This window comes from Polyodon spathula, chromosome 13, assembly GCF_017654505.1.
Source record: "Polyodon spathula isolate WHYD16114869_AA chromosome 13, ASM1765450v1, whole genome shotgun sequence".
Classification (NCBI taxonomy): domain Eukaryota; kingdom Metazoa; phylum Chordata; class Actinopteri; order Acipenseriformes; family Polyodontidae; genus Polyodon; species Polyodon spathula.
The window spans coordinates 7,471,904-7,493,367 of NC_054546.1; the positions used below are offsets into that span (position 1 = coordinate 7,471,904).

Here is a 21,464-nt window from a genome sequence, read left to right on the forward strand (position 1 = left end):
ACGCAGCTAAGTCCAGATCTTCACAGTTTAGCTTCTCTTTAAGATGATTGGATCTTACAAAAGAATTCCACAAAGCCTACCTGAAACGAATGACTGAACTGTGCAGTTCTGAAAGAAACACATGTTGTAGCAAGTAATGCATTCTCATTTAAAACATGAGCCGCACTTGGTTGAAGAAATCTCTGTTTGCAAGTCTTGCTTTCAGATAGTCTTGCCCTTCCCTGGTTTAATTCCTAGAAATATCATATAAAAGCATAAAGTGCACAAAGTATTGGCTCTGTAGTTTTATTTTTAATTATTCAAATCATATTTTAAATTATTATTATTATTATTATTATTATTATTATTATTATTATTATTATTATTATTATTATGAAGGGGATATTGACAGTTATATAAATGTACATTAAATTATTATTTATCTATCTTTTTTACACTCATTCTTTGCTCTTAAAAGACTTAAAAAGCAGAACCTAGTCTATAAAACTAGTGCATAGTTTTCATATAAAAATAATAACAGATGTTGTTCTTACAGAAAAAAAAGTACTATAAATATAGTTATTGTTAGAATTATTGTTTAATGTATAACTAAAATCAATAATAATAATAATAATAATAATAATAATAATAAAATAATAATAATAATAATAAAGCAAACTATTTTAATGAAAACTTAAGAAAAAAGGAATGTCATGTTTTTAGAAACATTTATTTATTTATTTATTTTAAATTTCTCTAGTAAATTGTAGACATTTTAATTTATTTGACCAGCAGTTCCTTAGAACTGATTGCACTTCCCCACATTTTCCGCCAGAGGTCAGTAACCCTCGCCGGTTCTGAAGAATGAAAGCTCTCATGTTATGTAACTCATATATAAAAAAAAAAAAAAAAAAAAAAAAAAAAAGAGAAAGAAAAAAAAGAAAGAAGATGCGTGCAAAAGGCATTAGGGATCAGTCTGAGCGTGACTAAGCAGTATTACACCATTCCAGTCTGCATTGTTGTGTATGGTTAATACAGTGAAAGCACTGAGTTATGTTATACTGCAGTCATACTGTATCTCAGGCGCCGTAGTGCTGGCAGTGTGCACGCCGTTTTGTGCTCTGTGTTGTATGCAGTCGTGTGTACCTCGATTGAAACGGTGTCGCTTTACCAGCACACACTTTAATTAACAACATAAAACTACAATTAAATATTTTTCTTTTTGGTTCGTTTGTTTGTTTTTTTTTAATAACCGTTGCTTTGACTGGACTGAAGAGGTTGCTGCTGTGTGACGGTAAGGCGGCTACAGGCTTTTGGGGGTATCACCACTGCACCCAGATACGAGCAGTCTAATAACAGACGGGGCTGCAAATGCCGTGGGTCATTTCGTATGTATGTGGTACATGACGTATGTTTAAAATATAATCTGGATCATCGTTTTAAAAAAGAAATACTTCGCCAATACTTTGTGTACAGTACTGTGCTTTTAAATAATATTTCTAAATGTAACCGGTTGGAATTGAAGCGAGGCTGGCTGAACTATGATACACCACATGCTGTATAGCGAAATTAACAAGACGCAGACTTTGATACTAATGTGGTCTCGCGACGACTCTGATGGTCTCAGGTGTTGACGACCAATAATAATAATAATAATAATAATAATAATAATAATAATAATAATAATAATAAATAATAATAATAATAATAATAATAATAATAATAGGCTCCCAAGCCCCAGTACCAGTACCAAACACTTAAGAAATTGTTGGACAAAGCGGGTTTAGTTCTTGATATTTGCCAAGTTTGAAATCAGTAACTTCACAAGTTCTCCAGATGAACACTTTGAAAGCTTATTACCAAACAATGCGTCAGGCGGTCATCATGGTTCACGCGTAAACACCATTTTTGAAAAAGTCAATTGTACTGATACAGGCATATGATTAAGAAGATGCAGGTCTGGCGGCGATCTTGTTTTACAAAAGAACAGTTTTTCCCTGTTTGAATTCCATTGTCCCGAGGGTGATGCATACCAAGTTAGAGTTAGTTGGTTAAAAGTTTTGCAAACAGAAGCAGTTTGATGTTTGGAGCACATTTTGGCGAATTTGGCGGTAGCCATTTTGATAGTTAAATTTATCGCAACAGCTTCCTCTTCGCAAACTTGAAGCGGGTTTGGTTGCTGATGAGGTATACGAAGTTTCAGATCAGTCGGTTCACCCGTTCCCAATAGGATTTTGAAAGGTTTTTGGAAAAAATATGTCAGGCTGCCATCTTGGTTGACACAGGATCACATTTTTTTCTGCATCTGAACTGTCACCTACACGGGATGATACCTGCCAAGTTTAATGTTAATTGGTTACACCTCGTACTAACAGGAGCAGTTTAATGTTTTGGGAATAATAATAATAATAATAATAATAATAATAATAATAATAATAATAATAATAATAATAATAATAAAAGCATGAGTTACACACACGTGTTGCTACACACTGTGCTTCCTTAATTATTTAGATTGATATTTAAGAGGTGATTCACAAAAATGAAAAAAGGAAACCACTCATGACGTGTTTGCACTGTTGCTATAGGAAACAAAGATCCACTGGTAAAGTACTGCCAGGCACACTGGGCTAGCCAAAGCTACTAAACTTGTTTAAAATAAGTAGAAAACAGAAACACTTGTGAGTTTATAGGCAGACAGACAGAGAATGAGAAACAGAATTAAAGAGAGACAGACCCAGGGAGGAGCGACTCTGTACCCAGTGCCACAGTGGAGCGATTGAGACTGAGACCCACTTCATCCTCCACTGTGACAGAGCGATACTCCCTCGGGCTGGCAGACAGAATAGAGGGCTTTCTGCTCCAGAGCCAAGAGGAGAAAGTACAGATCATTCGGGGGAGAGTATTTGAGAGAGAGACAGAGAAACGCAGAGAGAAAGAGAGACAGAGACGATAGATAGACAGACAATCAAATCAATACTGTATATAGAGAGATCAAGAGAATTCGGATTCATCAATACCCTCATGTGTAGCTCTTTGTTTATTTGTTTGTTTGTTTTGGTTGTACTGATCAGGGTAGCTCCAGTTCAGTATGGGAGCTCACCTCTCTGTGGACCCCAGTGTCCACGTCGTGATCGTGGGCGGCGGGTTTGGGGGGATTGCGGCAGCCCGGGAGCTCAAGAGCAAGGGGGTCCCCTTCACCCTGCTGGACCTCAAGGATGCCTTCCACCACAACGTAGGGGCACTGCGGGCCTCGGTGCAGACAGGTGAGTGAGGAGGGGTGGGGGAGCGGGAGGAGGAGGAGAAATGTATTCCCAAGCTGATTCGTGACCCAGGATGAGGTATATATATATATTTAGAAAATCTGGGTTATATTGAAAATATATCACTGTGCTACAGCAAAGGCAAAGTAATTTTTTCTTGTAAATACAGTGCCGTGCTCTCCCTTCACAACACTAGTCGAGAGCTGTAGGTAAGAGATGCTGCAATATGTGTTCTGCCTGATAACAAGAATGGAAGTGCCAGTGGAATGGCATTACAGGGATGGAAACCAGACTCCTTTTGCAGAGCAGGTTCACCCATTCCAAGTTTTAATTCAAGCTTCATTAGCCCTGGTGTATAGGTAACAAGCTGAGGTGTGTCTGGTTAAACTGCTAGTAAAACCAGGAATGGATCACACTGCTGTGCAGTGACAGTCTTATTTCCATCCCTGTGTAGGGCTGCACTGTTCTGCACTGGACTCCGGAACGCTTTAGCCCACATGGCTTTCCTTTCTCTTTCTCTGCAGGGTTTGCGCGGAAGACTTTTATACCCTACGCAGCCACGTTCGGAGAAAGTTTCAAGCTGGGCAGGGTGGTCAGGATCGACCTGGAGACACAAGCAGTGGTTCTGGAGGGAGGAGAGGTAAGAGACTGGGCTTACTGGGGGGAGAGGTAAGAGACTGGGCTTACTGGGGGGAGAGGTAAGAGACTGGGTTTACTGGGGGAGAGGTACGAGACTGGGTTTACAGGGGGGAGAGGTAAGAGACTGGGTTTACTGGGGGAGAGGTAACAGAGTGGGTGTACTGGGGGAAAGGTAAGAGACTGGGTTTATTGGGGAGAGGTACGAGACTGGGTTTATTGGGGGAGAGGTAAGAGACTGGGTTTATTAGGAAGAGGTACGAGACTGGGTTTACTGGGGGAGAGGTAAGAGACTGGGTTTACTGGTGTCAGTGTGTATCGTGTAAACAGTAGGTCCATCAGAATGTATCCAGATCGTTTGTTACTCTGATATCAGACTGATGTCAAGCTCAGGAGTTTGATCACCAAAAAGCCACAACATTTTCCAGCACTCTGAGTTGCTTGTCAAATATCATAAACGCAGTGGCTTAAGTACATAGTCAAGCCTTGACCATCAGAAGTCTCTTTTTCAATGCCAGGCGCTTGTAGAAATGTTTCTCTTCTATGCTAAGAATCTTCTCTGGGTTGCAGTAAAGTAAACCGAATATGCTTTTGGGTTTTTTGGGGTTTTTTTGTAATCGAAAGGAATTGAAGTTCTCTCACCTCATCCTGTCCACCGGCAGCGAGGGAGATTTTCCGGGCAAATTTATCGAACCGGTTACCATGGAAACAGCCATCCAGCAGTATGAAGACATGGTGAAGGAGGTAAGCAAGAGCCTCCATTTTAAACACAGGGTCAGGCCTGGCCAGTCCTTCTCCTTTTCCCTGTCTGATCCATGTTCTGCTGTGTATCTGGCAGGTTCAGGCTGCAGAGAGGATCGTGGTGGTCGGAGGGGGGTCTGCAGGAGTGGAGATGGCTGCTGAGCTCAAAACAGACCATCCCAGTAAAGAGGTGAGGAAACTGGAGGAGATAGGGAGTACAGTCTGGGGGAGAAGACTTGCCCCTCCCCCTCGCTTTCTCTGTCCTCTCTCCTCACCATGTTCATTTCCCTGTCCTTGCCCTCTTCAGGGATGAAAATATGACTCTACATGCTTGATTAGCCCAGTGTGTTGGTAACAAGCTTAGGTGCATCTTATTAAACTCATAATAAAACCAGGTTTGTATCAAGCTGCTCTACAATGGGAGTCTTATTTCCATCCCAGCCCTTGTTCACTCTCTCTCCCCCCTCTCCCCTCTCGCAGGTGACTCTGATCCACTCCCACGTGGCCCTAGCTGATGTGGAGTTGCTCCCTAGTGTGCGGCAGGGAGTGAAGGAGGGGCTCCTACAGAAGGGGGTCCAGCTGCTGCTGAGTAGGTGGAGAGAGAGTTAAACTGACCGCAGTGGTGTAAACTGTACCCCGTTAACATGGAAGAAAGCAGCCTAGAGCCCTGCTCACCTGGGGAACATTCACAAACTGTGAATTATCAAAAGGTGTCATATCAGTAATAGATACTAATTGTCCTTCTCCCTCTACAGGTGAGAAGGTGAGTAACCTGGCTGAGCTCTCCATCAACGTGACCCAGAAGGGCATGAAGGTATTGACGGACAAGGGGTCGGAGGTCACGGCTGACCTCATTATCCGCTGCACAGGGATCCGCGTGAACTCTGCAGCGTACAGCTCCGCTCTGGGTAGGCAGAGAGACCCCCGAACTACAAAACAAGAACGATATTGAAGTACCCCTCTGTTTGAAACAGGTCGTCATCTTTGAATTAATCTTTACTAGTGTTACGATGTGTGCACATGTGAGGTGTCCTCACTTGGATTATGCTCCGCCACTGGGGGTGATTTCTGTTCACGCAGCAAGCATCACAAATCCAAGCAGCTGTTCATTCATTTGTTTCACTTTGAACGGTATTTTAGCCCAGTCAACACCCAGGACCCTCACCTGATTTCTATGAATACTCGATCTGAATGATTGGTTGGTGCAGCTGTATTGTTTGTGATATGTTTCTAACATCCCCTCCGTGTTTCTCCCAGGGGACAGGCTGGCGGAGAACGGCGCACTGAGGGTCAACGCTTACCTGCAGGTGGAGGGGCTCCAGAACGTGTACGCCATCGGAGACTGCGCCCACCTGCAGGAGCTCAAAATGGCATACCACGCGGGACTGCACGGGGCCGTGGCAGCTGAGAACATCATCAACACCCTGAGAAACAAGCCACTGCGCTCCTACACGCCTGGTACGAGCCCTAAGATACACACCCTGCAATACACACCTGGTACACGGCCTACAAAACACACTCTGGAGTATACACCAGACAGTACACACCTGGTACACACACCGACACTGGAACCAGACTCCCCGTGCAGAGCATAAGACTCACTGCAGAGCAGTTTGATTTTACAGTCACTGATAGGGCATATTAATGAGACTTCCCTCTCTACTCTGCCCCCAGGCTGTCTGACCATGCTGGTGACTCTGGGCCGGGATGGTGGCGTCGGTCAGATCAACGGCTACAAGGTGGGCAGCCTGGTGGTCAGGATGGCAAAAAGCAAGGACCTATTTGCAGGGAAGAGCTGGAAAAACATGGAACAGTCCATTCCACAGTGAACTGGGACCAGTATCACAACTGGGAATGGAGCGGCCTGCTCCCCGTAGAGTGTTTTTTTTTTTGTTTTTTTTTATAAACTAAATAAAAAGTTTGATATTCATGAACTTTCCTTGACATTATTTTAACAAGCCAACACCAAACAGTTTAAAAACAAGTCATATTTCAATCATTGTGGAATGCCACATTTCTAAGATATAAATGCAGAACTGGTCTTTTGCTGAGCTGTGTCCACTGTATTTTTGCTATGGGGGCTTACACTCGTATTCGTGATTGCTGTTTAAAATGAAAATACGTGTTTACTATAGCGTGTGTTCCTTTAAAACTGCACACTTGAGAGCAGAATAAGGAATGGCCGTGCACAAGCTGCAAGTCTTATATACTTACTCTGTTAGCTACAACTGTCTTAAAGTTTTGTGAACAAAGGGCCCTCTGTGATAAATAGGAATATGATAATATACTGCTCAATCTTCGCCAGAGGGGGGCGTTGTCTACTCATTATATGGCTGCAAATGAAGAGGGATGGAAATAGCAGTTTCAGCCGTTCCTGATCTTACCGAGAGTTTAATAAGACACCTAAGCTTGTTACCGAGACACTGTTTATAGGTAACAAGCTTGTAGCAAACCTAGGATGGGCACAATTGCTAAGCAGTAGGAGTCTTAATGTCATCCCTGCTTTAAACACAAAGCACAGACATTTATTCCAGCACACTTGCTTAAACAGAAAAGCATTTGTGGGAGCTGTTGTTGGAATACATTTTAAATGGAAGAACAAAACCCAGTAGGACTTTACATGGATTACCCTTAATCACTGTCGCTCCCTTTGCTGCCCTGGGCCCAGTTAGACCCCACTGTACCAGAGTTTTAATATATCAAATACAATAAAACCCAGTAATGCTACATTATACATATATGTATTGTTCTTGTACTTAAAAATGAAAACCTGATTTTCGTCTTGTCCAAATGAAGTTCTCACAAGATGATGCCCTCATACCATCACAGACCCCTGGTCCACATTAACAATGCAACAAGACCAGCACTAGTTCAGAGACCCCGGGGGTCTCTACTTGTTCTTATTTACATTGGGACAGTAACAGTTTAATTTCTCAAAAAATGTTGCCAATTGCATTTTGGTATGAAACGTTTGCTAAAGCTTACCTGAATCGTTTGGCAGCAGGTTTGTGTTTGTAAGAAGTGAAGCAATCTGCACAGGTTCCTGATAAGTTTGTGCTGCTTTAGAAAAGCTTTATTTTAAGCTTCTGTTGTGATTGCAATAAATGTGTCATCTAGTTTGTTTTGCATTGACTAGGCATCATAAACTCTGCTGATTGTAGAGGTCTAACACATTACCACATAGAAACTGCAGTTTACACAAGAGGTGTTCAACCCAACCCAACATGCAAACAAGACATTAAAGCCATACCACCAGCAAATGTTTAACGTGTATAGTGTTAGGAAAGCCACCACAAGACCAGTACCCTGCCACAGCAGTGAGAGGCCACTCACCTTTAGTACAATAAACAAACAAGTATGATGTGTTTTTACAGAGAGGTTTCCACAGTCTCCTGGGGACCCCCGGTTTAAGAATCAGGTTAAGTCACTCGCTTGCTAGAGCCTTAAAGATATTTACTCTAAAATCATTGCAATACATTTGTGAAACCAGACATAACAAACATCAGGGCTTGTAAAAGAACATGTACTTTATTATTCGTTTTGGAATGGTATTGTGTGTATTTCACTTTCAGCGAATGACAATTTGAAGTAAGCAGCAAGCTGCTAAAACATGAGAAAGAAAGTGGCTGAAACTGTAGCACAATTAACACTAGGGGTGTTCCATTACTCGTGTTCAAATTGCTTTTAACAAGTATTTATCTACAGGTATACATGTTGATTTCAAAACAAGAAAAGCTGTCCTTCCCTCACCTTTGCAATCGAGTACCAATCAATGGCAATTAACTTCTGTAGTGAGTGTTTTAAAAGCCGATTGGATGTGAATTTTCCTCTCATCCGGAGCGCTGAGATTGTTCACAGTTTACTTATCAACATGTTAATGAATTCCATTGAATAGTTGCTGATAAATACTTCTGAAAAGAGAACGAGTGTCAGGACACCTCAAATTGACTGCAACCCGGGTCTCTAGAGGCTGGGACAGTGCATCCCCATCACTGATCTGCACAGAGCTTTGGAAATTGGATTTTTTTTCAAATGGGAGCAAGCACTCCCATCCCCCTATACCCATTCGTAATCACTTTGTGATACACTTCTTACTAAGGCTATTCTTTTACCAATTTTCTACATCTTCTAAAAGGTGCACAAACCAAACCTTAACAAAATCCCTCAGTGCTCCCGAGGCACTTCTAGTTTTGCTTCAGTTATTTTTATTTTTATTTTCCAGACAGTTTTCACAGATTTTATTTCCTGTCAAACCACTCTTGTCTGGAACTAACGTTACCAAAGACAAGGTAGTATGAGATTCACAGTGCTAACCAGGCCCCCGCTCCTTGTGTTACATCTATTAGGACCCCCCCCCCCAAAATTCTCCAAATTCAGTTTCTTTTAATTTATTTAGGGTTAAACATACAGCGCTCCCTCTTCATTTCGACTTGAGAACCCGTGAAGATCCCTTGTAGAGTACAGTATAGGACTTGTACTGTCCACGAACAATCAAGGAAGCACTGTACTTCCTTATCCATACGTGGTTCTTCCTGCTTGCTATATAAACAGATTACTCCATGGATATAATCAGCGCTAGGGGCGGAACTCCACACTACTGCGATGCTGTGCATATCACTGTATGCCATGTGATGCCAGTTACGATACGATGCGAATCACAATACATGCAATGGTCCTAATGGGCTACTTGTATGACGCACAATAAAATGATCAGTTATGGATAATTTTATTATGGAAGTTATGGAGAAGATTATTAATCTACACTAGAAAACGCATGTGGTCTTCATTTCAAGAAACAACTGGTGAACTGCAACGAACCATGCTGTGCTCTCGGCCTTGAATTAAGATCTATATCATGCAAAGAAAGTATTGCGATTCACCAATAGGCAGCGAATCGTTACACTCCTAGTTTTCAGCCATGTCACTTGAGTTACCACGCGTTGAAGAGTCTTATTCTTATACAACACATGAAGAAGCAACTGAAAATTCACACACACCCACATCACAACGGTGATGCAGCTGGAGAATTATTTTTTATTTATTTATTTAAAATCACATAAAATGCAGACTATTCATGTTTGAAATAAATTGCTGTTTTAATGTGTGAAGTGCACATCGGGAACGAGCAGCTTGTCGTTGCACGAGCCTCGAGTCTTATTCTGTGTGAAAGTTCAAAGTGAGCAGAGTTCAAACTATTTAAAGAATGAAGGGAGTGTCTCCAAGGCTACAGTGAACTTGCTTGGTTACTTTTCAGGTTTTTCTGCATACTGTCGCCCGCTTGTTAAAAGGAAAGCGCTGCCTTTTTTTTCTTTCCCTACAGGTTGGGGCAGGCGAGATAGTTGACACTGAGAGAAATGCCAACACATTCTTCAGCAGTAGAAATATACCGGCGTGCCCTACCACTGTAGAAATGAACAGAAACATTTGGGAAATGGAAATGTACCACAAAATAATGCCACAGGGGTGTCTACACTGCCTGGTCACTTGATTAGGAGTGCCCTGGGTGCCCTGACCACAACTTGGCATAGACACCACAAGGTGCTGGAAGGTGTCTCAAGGTGATCTGTTAAGGGCATGGGCTAGCCCTGGAAGATGCCTGCAGTCTCAATCATGCACAATTCGGGCACGGGAGAGGGCACGTTATCCTCTTGAAAATAGCCACTGTCACCAGGGTACAAGTGCAGCATTCCAGAGTAATCAAGGAACCCAAAGTATGCCAAGAGAAATTCAATAGGGGAGAGAGCCAAATCCAATAGAGGAGACAGCCAAGTCCTAATAAGTGACCAGGCCATGTAATCACAGGGCAGGAATGCACCTCCCTTGCAGTGAAGATCAGGGAAGCTTCAGGAGATAATATGAGTCTTGCATGAAAACTGTCAGACAGCACAGTAAACAATGGTCTACTGTGAGCACAGCTACAACAGAGACTGGCATTGAGAGAGAGAGAGGCAGAAAATACACAGGATATTAGATGGGTAAGTTTAGGACAATGTAGCAGATATAGAGTGAAGTGTCCTGCAAATCAGATTCAATGATGCTAATTAGCATATCACTGACACTAACACACACACGCACACACACCCCTACCCCATCACCATGACTTACAGCCACTGTAAGCACATGGAAATAAGTATGTTTGGCACAGATACAGCTCGGTACACTCCCTGATCACGATACTCAGTAACTTGTGGCTAAAGAAGGTCCTCAGCAAGTCCCATCACATTAAGACAAGTAGGTCTCCATTTATATATATACCTGTACAGACCGAATACAATACAGCACACTGTCCAGTCACCTACAGCACAGTCCGTTCCAGTCTGTGCAATACGATGACACACGGAGAAAGATTTAAAGTTTGTCAAAGAATACTTTCTTCTTCATTACAGTCCAGTCTTTTATACTTTAGTCACACACAGCACAGACCAGTCCGAAACAGCCTAGTCCAATACAGCAAAGTCTATGGTCAACCCAGTCCAATATTACAGTCGTCAGAGACTCTGGTCCTAACCTCCTCTAGTCTGCCTTGACGGTCTTCTTGCTGCTGTTGCTGCCGCTGTACCTGCTGCTGCTCCCGCCCTTGATGTAGGTCTGATAGAAGAAGGACAGGAAGAGGAACAGGTAGCTGAGGTACATGAGGGAGGCCCACAGGATATTGTCTAGGTAGGAGAAGCAACGTCCGTCCTGCATCCAGAAAAAGACCAGGCCGCTGACCACCAGCCCCATGACCATCTGTGCGATCTGCATGGTGGTGATGAGCATGGCGAGGGGGCGGGGCACCCGCACGCCCGCCGCCCGCGCCGCATAGTAGCTGTACATGAGCGCGTGGGCCAGGTAGTTCATGGTCATGAACCAGCCCCCTCCTGCCACGCGGTCCTTGTAGGAGTACCAGGAGTACAGCAGCACCGTGATGTGGTGGTACCAGTGCAGGAAGATGAGTGGCTGCTTCCGGAGCACAATGAACACTGTGTCCCCTGCACAGAGGACAGAGAGAGGAGAGGTTAAAGAGGGACTGAGATAGCGAGGCAGAGAGTGACAGACAGAGAAAGGGAGCAAGGGGTTGACTGGGAGAGATGGGTTGGACCAGCAGGCAGAGAGAGAGAGAGAGAGAGAGAGAGAGAGAGAGAGAGAGAGAGAGAGAGAGAGAGAGAGAGAGAGAGAGAGAGAAATAAAGAAAGGGAGTGCAGTGCATTGGTTAGGCTGGGGAAAGGGAATTCTTACCTAGTTCGGGAGCCTTACTCAGCACAAATGCGTACGCCCAGAACTTGCTGACAGGGCCGCTGTAGAAGCTCTGGTCACACACGGACTGCTTGAAGCCACTGGTGTCCAGAATGTACAGCATGTACCAGCCGGTCCGCACAGCCCCGATGATACTGCAAAGAGACAGACACACAATGCACAGCATGTACCAGCCGGTCTGCACAGCCCCCATGATACTGCAGAGAGACAGACACACAATGCACAGCATGTACCAGCCGGTCTGCACAGCCCCCATGATACTGCAGAGAGACAGACAGACAGACAGAATAAATGAATGCTTGCTGTGGTTCTGTGACATCACCAGAATGCAGATTTTTGGTGGGGGTGCCCATCAACAAAAAACAACAAAAGTCAAATGAATTAATAAGAGCTTCAGCACTAACACAAGCAAAGCCACACAGACAGACAGGTAGAGACACACACCTAGACAGACATGCACACAAAAAGAAAAGATACACAGACAGACATACACACTACAGGGATGAAAATAAGACTCCCACTGCATAGCAGTTTGATCCATTCCCTGGTTTTACTCAAAGTTTTAATAAGACACGCTCAAATTTGTTACCTGTACACAGTGTGGCTAATCAAGCTTGTGGTAAAATGGAGTCTTACTTCCATCGCTGATTGAATGTATGAAAGCTCTTGCTACCTGAAGACTGCCAGGCTGAGGGACCACAGAACCAGGGGCTTGCGGAGCTCCAGTTTTTGCCTCTCCTTCATAAACTGCTGCCCCCCGAAAATCACAGCGGCGTACAGGGCTGAGAACACAAAGGACTTGCTCCTGCAAACACAGCAAAAACAAGAAGAGACCGTCAGTGATGTACAGAAGCCATTGCTATGGCGGCAAGCTCAGACATCACAGCTACTGCAGCACAAAGGTCATTATTTGGCTCCACAAATCAGGCACTGGCAATCAGATGAGGGGCATTGCTGTTGACTCAGTTACTAGGTTTCTGGTGACTGCTTTATTTAGAACTCAACACCTCTTGTCGTTTGGTGTTTTGGGGTTCGTCGACAAGAAGTGAAACCTTGTACCATTTTAAATTAGCCGGGTCAGCAACCAATTGTCTCACTCTGTGGACACCTCTTGAACTAGAATAATTAGCCAAGGACAGCACCATTATACCAGCATTGTGTGACTTTGAGTAAGTCACTTAACCTCCTTGTGCTCCATCTTTTGGGTGAGATGTTGTTGTAAGTGACTCTGCACACACCCTAGTCTCATATAAGTGTCTGTTTGTGATTATTTCACCTGTATTAAGGGAAATGTTATGAAATAAAGAAATGTATGTCATGAACTCATGCTTGTGAGTATTGAATTCAATAGGAATTTCAAAGGAAATCGTGTGTTAGTTACATTGGAATTACAGACACTTAAAGTGTTACCAATAATGTCAAGTTTTAACACAACTGGAAAAGCATTTTAGAAATATTAAGCCTAGCCTATAACTGTTGTCTTTTCTTAATTCTAAATGTAGAATTATTTGGTTCCGGAAGGTTTGGAGTCTGTGCCCTGAAGATGCTGGACATTCTGCGACCCTGCCCTGCACTTCTCAACAGCTGGGCAACACAGTTTTCAAAATGCACAAGAGGCAAATACAACGGAAACAAAATAAATTTCCAGTCGTCAGCAACTTGGGAGATGTGTGTGTGTGTGTGTGTGTGTGTGTGTGGTGAAAGTAACAAATAAAAAACCTGAGAATCACCTAAAGCAGACAGCGAGAAGCAAGGGGGAGGAGGAGAGATTGAGGAACAGAAAGGGACACAACAGGAGCAAGGAGGGAAGAGGGGAAAAGAAGGGAGGAGAGGAAGAGAAAGAGTGGAGGGCAACAGAGGGAGCAAGTGAAAGAGCTGGAGAGATGGGAGATTGCAGAGAAAGATTGAAAAAGATGAGGGAGGAGAGTGAAAGCATGACGGTTGAATGAAAGGGAAATGTTAAATACAGGAGAGTCTAAGAAAAGAGGGGAAGGGTGAGTGAGAAGGGCAGAGTACAGAAAGGGGGGGAGAGGGCGGAGAGGGGGGGGGGGAGTTGGAGGAGGAATACAGAGGTGCGGAGATCTGGGGGGGGGGGGTCATGTTGGAGGGAGGAAGACAGAGGTGCAGGTATTTGCTGATCAGCGTTTTTGAGGCTGCTGAGGTAGCTCAGAGCAGCTGTGTCCCATTCATTAAGTGACTGGGGTCGCTGTACATCTGAAACACTACCAGTGCACACATCTGCCTCGACCTTCAGAAAAGACCCTGAATGTGTTACAGTGCCTTCAATGATTCTCTAACAGCTCTTGATAGAAAGCTGTAATTTCTGTCCACTCTGATTCATTGGATACTAACTCACATTTTCCACAGTAGCATAAGGAAATAAGACTTCCATCGCATAGCAGTTTGAGCCCTTCCCTAGTTTTACTGTAAGTTTGATACAACACACCTGAGGTTGTTACCTACAGTACACACAAATCAAGATTGTAGTAAAAACTGGAATGGGAGAAACTGCTATGCAATAGGAGTCTTATTTCCATCCTTGGAGTCCTGAATTCATTCTGTCTACATGCCTTTCTGCAGCGCAGGTAAACATGATGATCTGCTCCCATATTAAGATTGTTATTTTCCTGTATTGTTCAATCTTGCACTTGCTTTTTTTCCCCCACCCTTCCTGGGCTTGAGAATATAATAATAATAATAATAATAATAATAATAATAATAATAATAATAATAATAATAATAATAAATCACATTGCCTGATTTCTCAAGAACAAGGAAGCAACTCTAGGTACTGTACTGTACTGTACAAGTTGTTACAGGTACGGTGTATCACCGTGCACGCCCGCCTCGCCCAAGTTCAGTGGCTTTCTGCGAAACTAACCAACGAAAAACCTCGTACTGGGCTAGAGACAGGCAGGGAGACTGACAGCAGTGTCATCCCCGTGTGCCTACTTACAACGCGTCTCAAACATACTCTATTATCTTTGATGTAGCGACGCAACCTAAACCTGCAACTTAGAACCAGACAAACACGTTTGTCCAGAACTAAACTTCTTTCTGAAGCAGAAACGCGTAGTTCGGGGTGCCTGAGGTTGCTACAGTCCACGCGCATTCTCATCGAGCTATAGTGCATTACTCGAACTGTTGTGTGCTTAGCCCTTTGCAATACTGTCAAACAAATACACCTGAAACAAAGATTCAATTCCACCGGACTTCGTTGTTGTTGTTGTTGTTATTATTATATAAGGCACCAACACATGCGGCATTCCACACCATGCAAAAAAATGTCCACATTTCTGGGTTCAGTATAATTTCCAATGCCCTAGTATCATTTAAACTCAGAACACTCGAGGCAACATCAGGTGGATAACAAACCTATTTTAATCAACAACAGCTGTAGCTATAAATATTTAAATATTATATTACATTATTAAAATTGATGTACTCGGATGAACCAAGGAGGACAAAACGGTTTGCTTGAGAACACATTCGGTGTATATTACTACATGCATGTTTAGCATATAAATGTTTGTACTGAAATATTACATCGTGTTTATTACTACGACTAATAATAATAATACTATTACTAATAATAATAACTACTACTACTACTACTAATAATAATAATAATAATAATAATAATAATAATAATAATAATAATAATAATAAATGCAAACACCGATGCAAAAAATGTTTTTTTTTCCCCCCCGTTTAATATTGTAACCGTGATTTAATAGCAGTTGAAATGAAGTCGATTTCAACAGAAAAAAAAAACAGCTGTTACATACACACAAACACTGCAGCAGGCCTAGCGTATCCAACAGTACTGTACCCTACCAACCGGTACCACTACAACAATATCAAAATCAAGATAACACAGTACCGTGACTGCAGCACAACCAGTCCTGTCAGGACAATGTGGCACAGGATTCATTCCGAGACGTGTGGCTACCCTGCAGGGCTGGGATTCCGTACAGAAGCCCGTGTTCATTCACATGTTACTTTATTACAAAGCTGTGCCGGTTACTTACCAGTTTTCCTGCATCCATTCGATCGCCTCTCGCTCATCAAAGCTCCGCTCAAAGTCGTATTCTTGCAAAGGTGGAAGGTGCTCTCTTGCATTCATTTTTGTATCTGAGCGGTACGGTATTTGCAATGCTGTTGTGTTAATAACACTAACAATAATACTAATCTTAATACTAATAATAATACTTATGTGTACTCTTCTGTGATCGTCCCCCTTTTTATACTGAAATGCAGAACTAGATTTCAAGACATATACATAAATCAAATGACGTACTGTACCGGTAAATACAAATATCAATAGTTAACCCGCTGACGAATTAAATGGCTTGCAGTTTTATTATGATTAACCATTATAATTTCCAATATTAAAAACAAACTGAATCGTCTGCATAACGCACAGTGCTACACCTCCTGACTTAACAGACGCGCCGCTTGTACCGCAGACAGACAAAACCGACCAACTGAGCAACATTTTAACTGCTGGGTGGGGCGGAGCAGCGGCTCCCGGGACCTCCCACAAGGGCTCGGCGTTGGGAATGGGAGGTTTGTTCTAAAAATCTGCGCCTCTCCCTCAAAATGGGCTTCTGGTAGCACAGATTAACACAGACCAATCTGAAAAATAGCGCCTCGTCCCCAAAGGGGCTATCTCAATTGAATAACAGGACGGTAAATTTGGAGAGGCAGAAATGATTATTCAAAATGGGCTAACCTGTGTTTTAAATAAACTGTACAGGTTTTAACTCACTAAAGCCCGTGTAGCTCATTTGCAGATGCACAAATAAACCGCGTTGACTAAGTGTCTTGACTTTATATTATATGTATATTATTATACGACGAATAAAAACATTGTACACAATGAAACGTATAAAATGAATTGTTTTACTCGTGAAACGCTGAAAATATTAGCTAATTTTTTTGTAGGCGTGTCGCAAAAAAAGAGGGGTATTGCAGAACGAAGGCTCACACAGGGTAGCTCACACAGGGTAGCTCACCGTAGTACTGTGTACGCAATTCGTAATAGACGTCTTCACTATGCTTCCTTCGCATGATAAGGATGATGAATTTAGGTACTAAAACGAAGTTTATTTCATAACAATAACCCAGCCCTAAACCTAAGATTCGTGGGATGGTATTGTCACGTGGTAGGGGTGTTGAGGGTGAATGAATTATATTATATTGTTGTTGTTTGATAATGTATACATGCATATCTACATAATGACTAGAGTGTAGAGGCTTGCATTGGAAAACTGTTCCCAGAGGGAAGTAACTTTGTTGCTCGCTTGTCTCATTTTGAGGTCACTGTGATATCAGAGGGCAATAGCGTAATATTTTGCTATTGACTATTGGGTCACCACTGGAAAATGGTCAGAGGAAATCATTTTCATAGTTGGGGGGTGTCTATATTTCATTTTTAAAAAATCTGTTAAACAGTCCAGTAGTGGTGTGGGGGCAGGGTGTCATTTTTCATAGGATAGTCTGTAAAAAATAGTCTAGGGAGCAGATCATATTTCATGGGGGATATGCTTTACCATACCTCTTTGAGCTTCACAATGCTTACGTTGTGCTTTTACTAGGGGAGACTTTTATAACGTGTTTGTAGTGACTGAGAAAGAAAGAAAGAAAGAAAGAAAGAAAGAAAGAAAGAAAGAAAGAAAGAAAGAAGCCAAGGCTATCGGCCAGACAATGGAGAAAGAACATATTATCAGTTTAGCTGTGCATTCAGTGTGCAGCTGAGGATAGCTTCTGCAGTGTAAGCAAGGAGTTGCTGCTTCCTAAAATCCATTAATGTGTCTGGGTCTTAATCTGTGTCTCTGTGTACATTTAGCCTACAAAACAAGGTTAGAAGACATTAGTAAAGTTTGTGAATGCCGCTTCTCATCCTCAGTGCTGTCTGACTCATATTTTTAAAAAAATCTGCAACATTGAAAACAGTGAATTAATGGGCTCAAATACCAGAACAATGTAGGTGTTAACAGTGAATGAGTTCAGCATGAAAATTACAATATAAAGAGTTCTCCCTCGTGTACTGCTATTTATATATTCATTTTTTTAATTCAAACCAATAAAACTACACAGAATTTCAAGGCAATGACCAAATATCCAATTTAATCCAAACAGATTGAAAATTAATTTCCTTACACTAATAATATGAATACAGGCGGTTCTATTACAACTTGTAACTCGAAATAACCGGTTTAGAAACTTCCAGTTTTCTTAATTACTTTGGATATCTTCCAATTTTTTTTTTTAATCATGGCAGGTGATGTTGCAACGCCCTCGTTGCCACTAAGAGCATTTCCACGGCAACGTAGCCCGGCCTGGCGTGCCAAACACGTCGACTCTTGGCAAGCGGTCAAAGCAAATACGATATCCATTTCTGTAATCAAAAGGTCTGCCAATTCAGATACTGCGACGTTTGTAGTGTCCTTTATTGTAAGTGATAAAATAATGCCGGTGTTTCAGTTGAATCACGGCTCACCCCGAGGCCGGCTTGTTGTTTTGTGGTTGTGTGGCAGTGTGTGATTTTTATTTTTTTTTATCCCGGCCGTTTCGCGTCACCAGCTCCACCAGGCTGTCCCGAAGCAAGAGAAACGGGCCCAAAAAGGTGTGGGGATTTCAAAAATTGTTCAAGCAGTTTAAGAGTCTGTTAAACACAAGTAAGGTTTCTAAATAACAGCATAGGTGCCAAGTTTCATCAACTGGAATGCCTAAAATTACATTTCGAACCAATAAAAGAAAAATAAAACGACAACATTGGCTAATATGTGTATCACAATCCCGCGTAGTGTGGAAACCACGTAATGGGGTTGGCAGCGACCGACCTCAAAATGTTGAGTCCCATTTTGCGGGTTGTACAATGACTTTCGCGGGTCTACCTGTTTTTAATGTCCTTAAATCGTTTTGGGTTGATGATGTCAGCTTGCTTGTCGTCCACTTGAATGATCAGGTACACCTTGCAATGTGTCTCCCGCCAAAGAGCCGGTTGAGGTGAGATGGCCGTCTTTCAACAGCTGCCAGGCTTTGTGAATTGAGCCCCCACTTACCCAAACCACTCCGCCAACCGTAATAATTAAAGACTTTGTTCAAAACCAGATCTTTTTTTTTTTTTTTTTTTTTTTTTTGATTACTGAAACGAGTCTAACAGGTAGATCTAGTGCACTGGTAACGGTCTGCTTTTCTAACAATCCTGCTCACTGTTGTGATAATGTTTACTTTTGTGAAAGACTAAGAATTAGAGTTTAGTTTATCTGAGTACCAACTTCAGTATACTTGAAAGGTTGGTAACAAATCAAATAGCCCTTTATAAGAAGAGCTCAAATAGGCTGATGTTACTTTTTTGTATTACAGTATATTCGTTGTTTTTTTTTTTTTTTTGTTGTTGTTTTTTGTTTGTTTGTTTTTTAGTTTAGTTATATAAGTGAAATTGTACCTATGGGAGTTTATACTAAATGAGGTTTGTAAAAAAAAAAAAAATCCTGTTTAGGGCAACAGTACAGTATTATTGTATTTTTGTATAGTAAAATTAGACACTGTTTAGATAATTGAAATATAACCATGTGTGTGTACAGAATTTATTTTAAAAAATCGAGTATTACAACTTGATATTTGACATGCATATTTTTTTGACAAGGCTGGGGGACCATATTGCACAGGCTGATCTATGAAAAAAAAGAAATACATCAAAAAACTGATTCAGTAGTCCCTTTGGGCATCATTTATTTTGGAGATAGTGTTCTAAAGAAATGTATTAGGTGATATAATCTTTATTTCATATAAAAAATGCTATTACCTTTTTCAATATAGGGGCCACTACCAGCATGGATATGTATTTCTACAAAACAATTGACTTATATGTAAACAATTAACTTATTATTTGGACTTACTGTCTTTAAACTACAACTGCACCATGTTTTTCTTTTCTGGGAAATATTTATCAGGGCTCAGTTAATTGAAGATATCCGCTAGAGTGGCACACAACTTATATATTAGAAGCTGTACTGTGTGTAGCGTAGCAGACTAATAGTTCTCGTTGTGATTTTGAAATAGCTAGTATTTGTAGCTTCAATAATTTTCATAATATCATTCTTTTCCTGTATTTGTCTGCAGTGCTTTCTCCCTGGTTGAGGTGCCGCTGGTGAGCGGCGCCAAACACAGGAATCCTCCAATCACATAGTGTGGAGTGCAGAGCGCCCGCCCTCCAGGACCAGCAGGGTCTGCTTGTGATAATGAAGACGTTTTAAGACGCAAATCAGAAAGGTAAATCGTTCAAACCTGGTTCTGTGTCCACTGATACACAGTTTAAAAGAATAAATAAATAAATAAACTGTGTTTGAGGTCTTGTCATTATAAAGACCACCTCACAATGAAGGCCTCTCTTTTACAGTCCCTTCAACATATCAAATTCCTGTTAAATCACCTCTCTGTTTAGACCAACATGATGTAAACTGCCAAAGCATCTGAAAAACTTCTTGGAAAAACAACTTTTAGAAACTGAAACAGTATTAGAACGATTTGCATAAAATACAATAATAACATCTTTTTAAAATTCCTTGTCAAATGTTTAATCTCTGTAGCTTCGGTAGTAAGGTCACACTCCCTATTAAGTCCACATTCAATACTTAAAGTGCAGCACCAGGGTAGAGGACACACAGTTGGAAATTAAGTAGAGATAGACTTTGGACAAACCTTGAGAATCATGTGACACAGACATCTTATTTTTTTGTTTTTTGTATTGGGTAGGAAATCAAAATGAACTAACGTTTATTCTAAAAAAGTGCAGATGAAGATACAAGCTGATTTTCACCCCAGTCAGGGTCTGAGCTGTCCGAAAGCCCATGCCTGATAAAATAACAATTTGTATCGTACATCAATCACATCGTACATCAATCACATTGCATTGGTCTATGCTATATGTATACTGTATGCATTGCATTGCAGGGTCTTGGTTCGGTCAGTATGTCTGGTCTGGAAAGGATGTGAGGAACAATCTGGAGGTGAATATCCTGACAGACCACTCTTACTCCCAGTCCATTCTGCAAGTCAGCCTAGTGCTGGGCCTCTTCTTTTTCTTCAACATGCACTCAGTACACAGAGTCTCCAACAAGTATTGGAAACTCCCACCTTGTGCTGTTTGGTTAAGATTCATTACAATATTATGTTTTTCCTTTTAAATAAGTTTTAGATCGGAGTAATAATATACCCTCAATGCAGGGAGATTCAATTACTCGTTTAATAAAATATGTATGTGCAAAATAATCCTGACCCCTTTTAAGAACTAGAATACTTATGCAGATGGGTTGGTCTTCGACAATCAAATATATTTTGTTTCTTAAAAGAATAGTATTATTTATTACATATTACAAAAACCATGATGTGCAATTATTTAAAATAAGTTAAAGCGTTACTTTGCTTGTCCACCCCCCACCCTGAGTGCCAAAGAATATTTTGAACCCTAGGTGTATCTATTTTTTTATCGAAACCTAAACCCTCTATAAGAGTACACAATTGCTATGGAGGTTACAAGACTGACATCTTAGATGGAGTAGCATACTAGTCATTGTTTACATGGAAATATGAGCCAGT

General features: G+C 41.6%; 2 protein-coding genes across 2 annotated transcripts; one reads left to right on the forward strand and one right to left on the reverse strand.

Moving 5' to 3' along the window:
• The first annotated feature begins 960 nt into the window (after positions 1–960).
• LOC121325712 (ferroptosis suppressor protein 1-like) lies at positions 961–6,549 on the forward strand. Its single transcript, XM_041268599.1, has 9 exons — positions 961–1,273; positions 3,054–3,245; positions 3,767–3,882; positions 4,503–4,622; positions 4,717–4,809; positions 5,100–5,208; positions 5,375–5,527; positions 5,877–6,077; positions 6,294–6,549. Exons 2-9 carry the CDS (start codon positions 3,071–3,073, stop codon positions 6,446–6,448), a joined length of 1,122 nt encoding a protein of 373 aa, XP_041124533.1. The 5' UTR covers positions 961–1,273; positions 3,054–3,070; the 3' UTR covers positions 6,449–6,549.
• A 4,287-nt stretch (positions 6,550–10,836) lies between these two features.
• Positions 10,837–16,341, reverse strand: LOC121325713 (elongation of very long chain fatty acids protein 6-like). Its single transcript, XM_041268600.1, has 4 exons — positions 15,887–16,341; positions 12,529–12,660; positions 11,838–11,989; positions 10,837–11,590 (listed from the first exon to the last, which is right to left on the reverse strand). The coding sequence occupies exons 1-4, from the start codon at positions 15,979–15,981 to the stop codon at positions 11,133–11,135; spliced, it is 837 nt and encodes a 278-aa protein (XP_041124534.1). The 5' UTR covers positions 15,982–16,341; the 3' UTR covers positions 10,837–11,132.
• Positions 16,342–21,464: the final 5,123 nt, after the last annotated feature.

Excerpts from the sequence above, each read along its gene's own strand:
- LOC121325712 (XM_041268599.1), top strand. The coding sequence starts at position 3,071 with ATGGGAGCTCACCTCTCTGTGGACCCCAGTGTCCACGTCGTGATCGTG. Across the intron at positions 4,623-4,716 it reads ATGAAGACATGGTGAAGGAG|GTTCAGGCTGCAGAGAGGAT; the intron begins GTAAGCAAGAGC and ends TGTATCTGGCAG. Across the intron at positions 5,528-5,876 it reads AGCGTACAGCTCCGCTCTGG|GGGACAGGCTGGCGGAGAAC; the intron begins GTAGGCAGAGAG and ends TGTTTCTCCCAG.
- LOC121325713 (XM_041268600.1), bottom strand. The coding sequence starts at position 15,981 with ATGAATGCAAGAGAGCACCTTCCACCTTTGCAAGAATACGACTTTGAG. Across the intron at positions 12,661-15,886 it reads GAATGGATGCAGGAAAACTG|GAGCAAGTCCTTTGTGTTCT; the intron begins GTAAGTAACCGG and ends CTGTGTTTGCAG. Across the intron at positions 11,591-11,837 it reads GAGTAAGGCTCCCGAACTAG|GGGACACAGTGTTCATTGTG; the intron begins GTAAGAATTCCC and ends TCCTCTGTGCAG.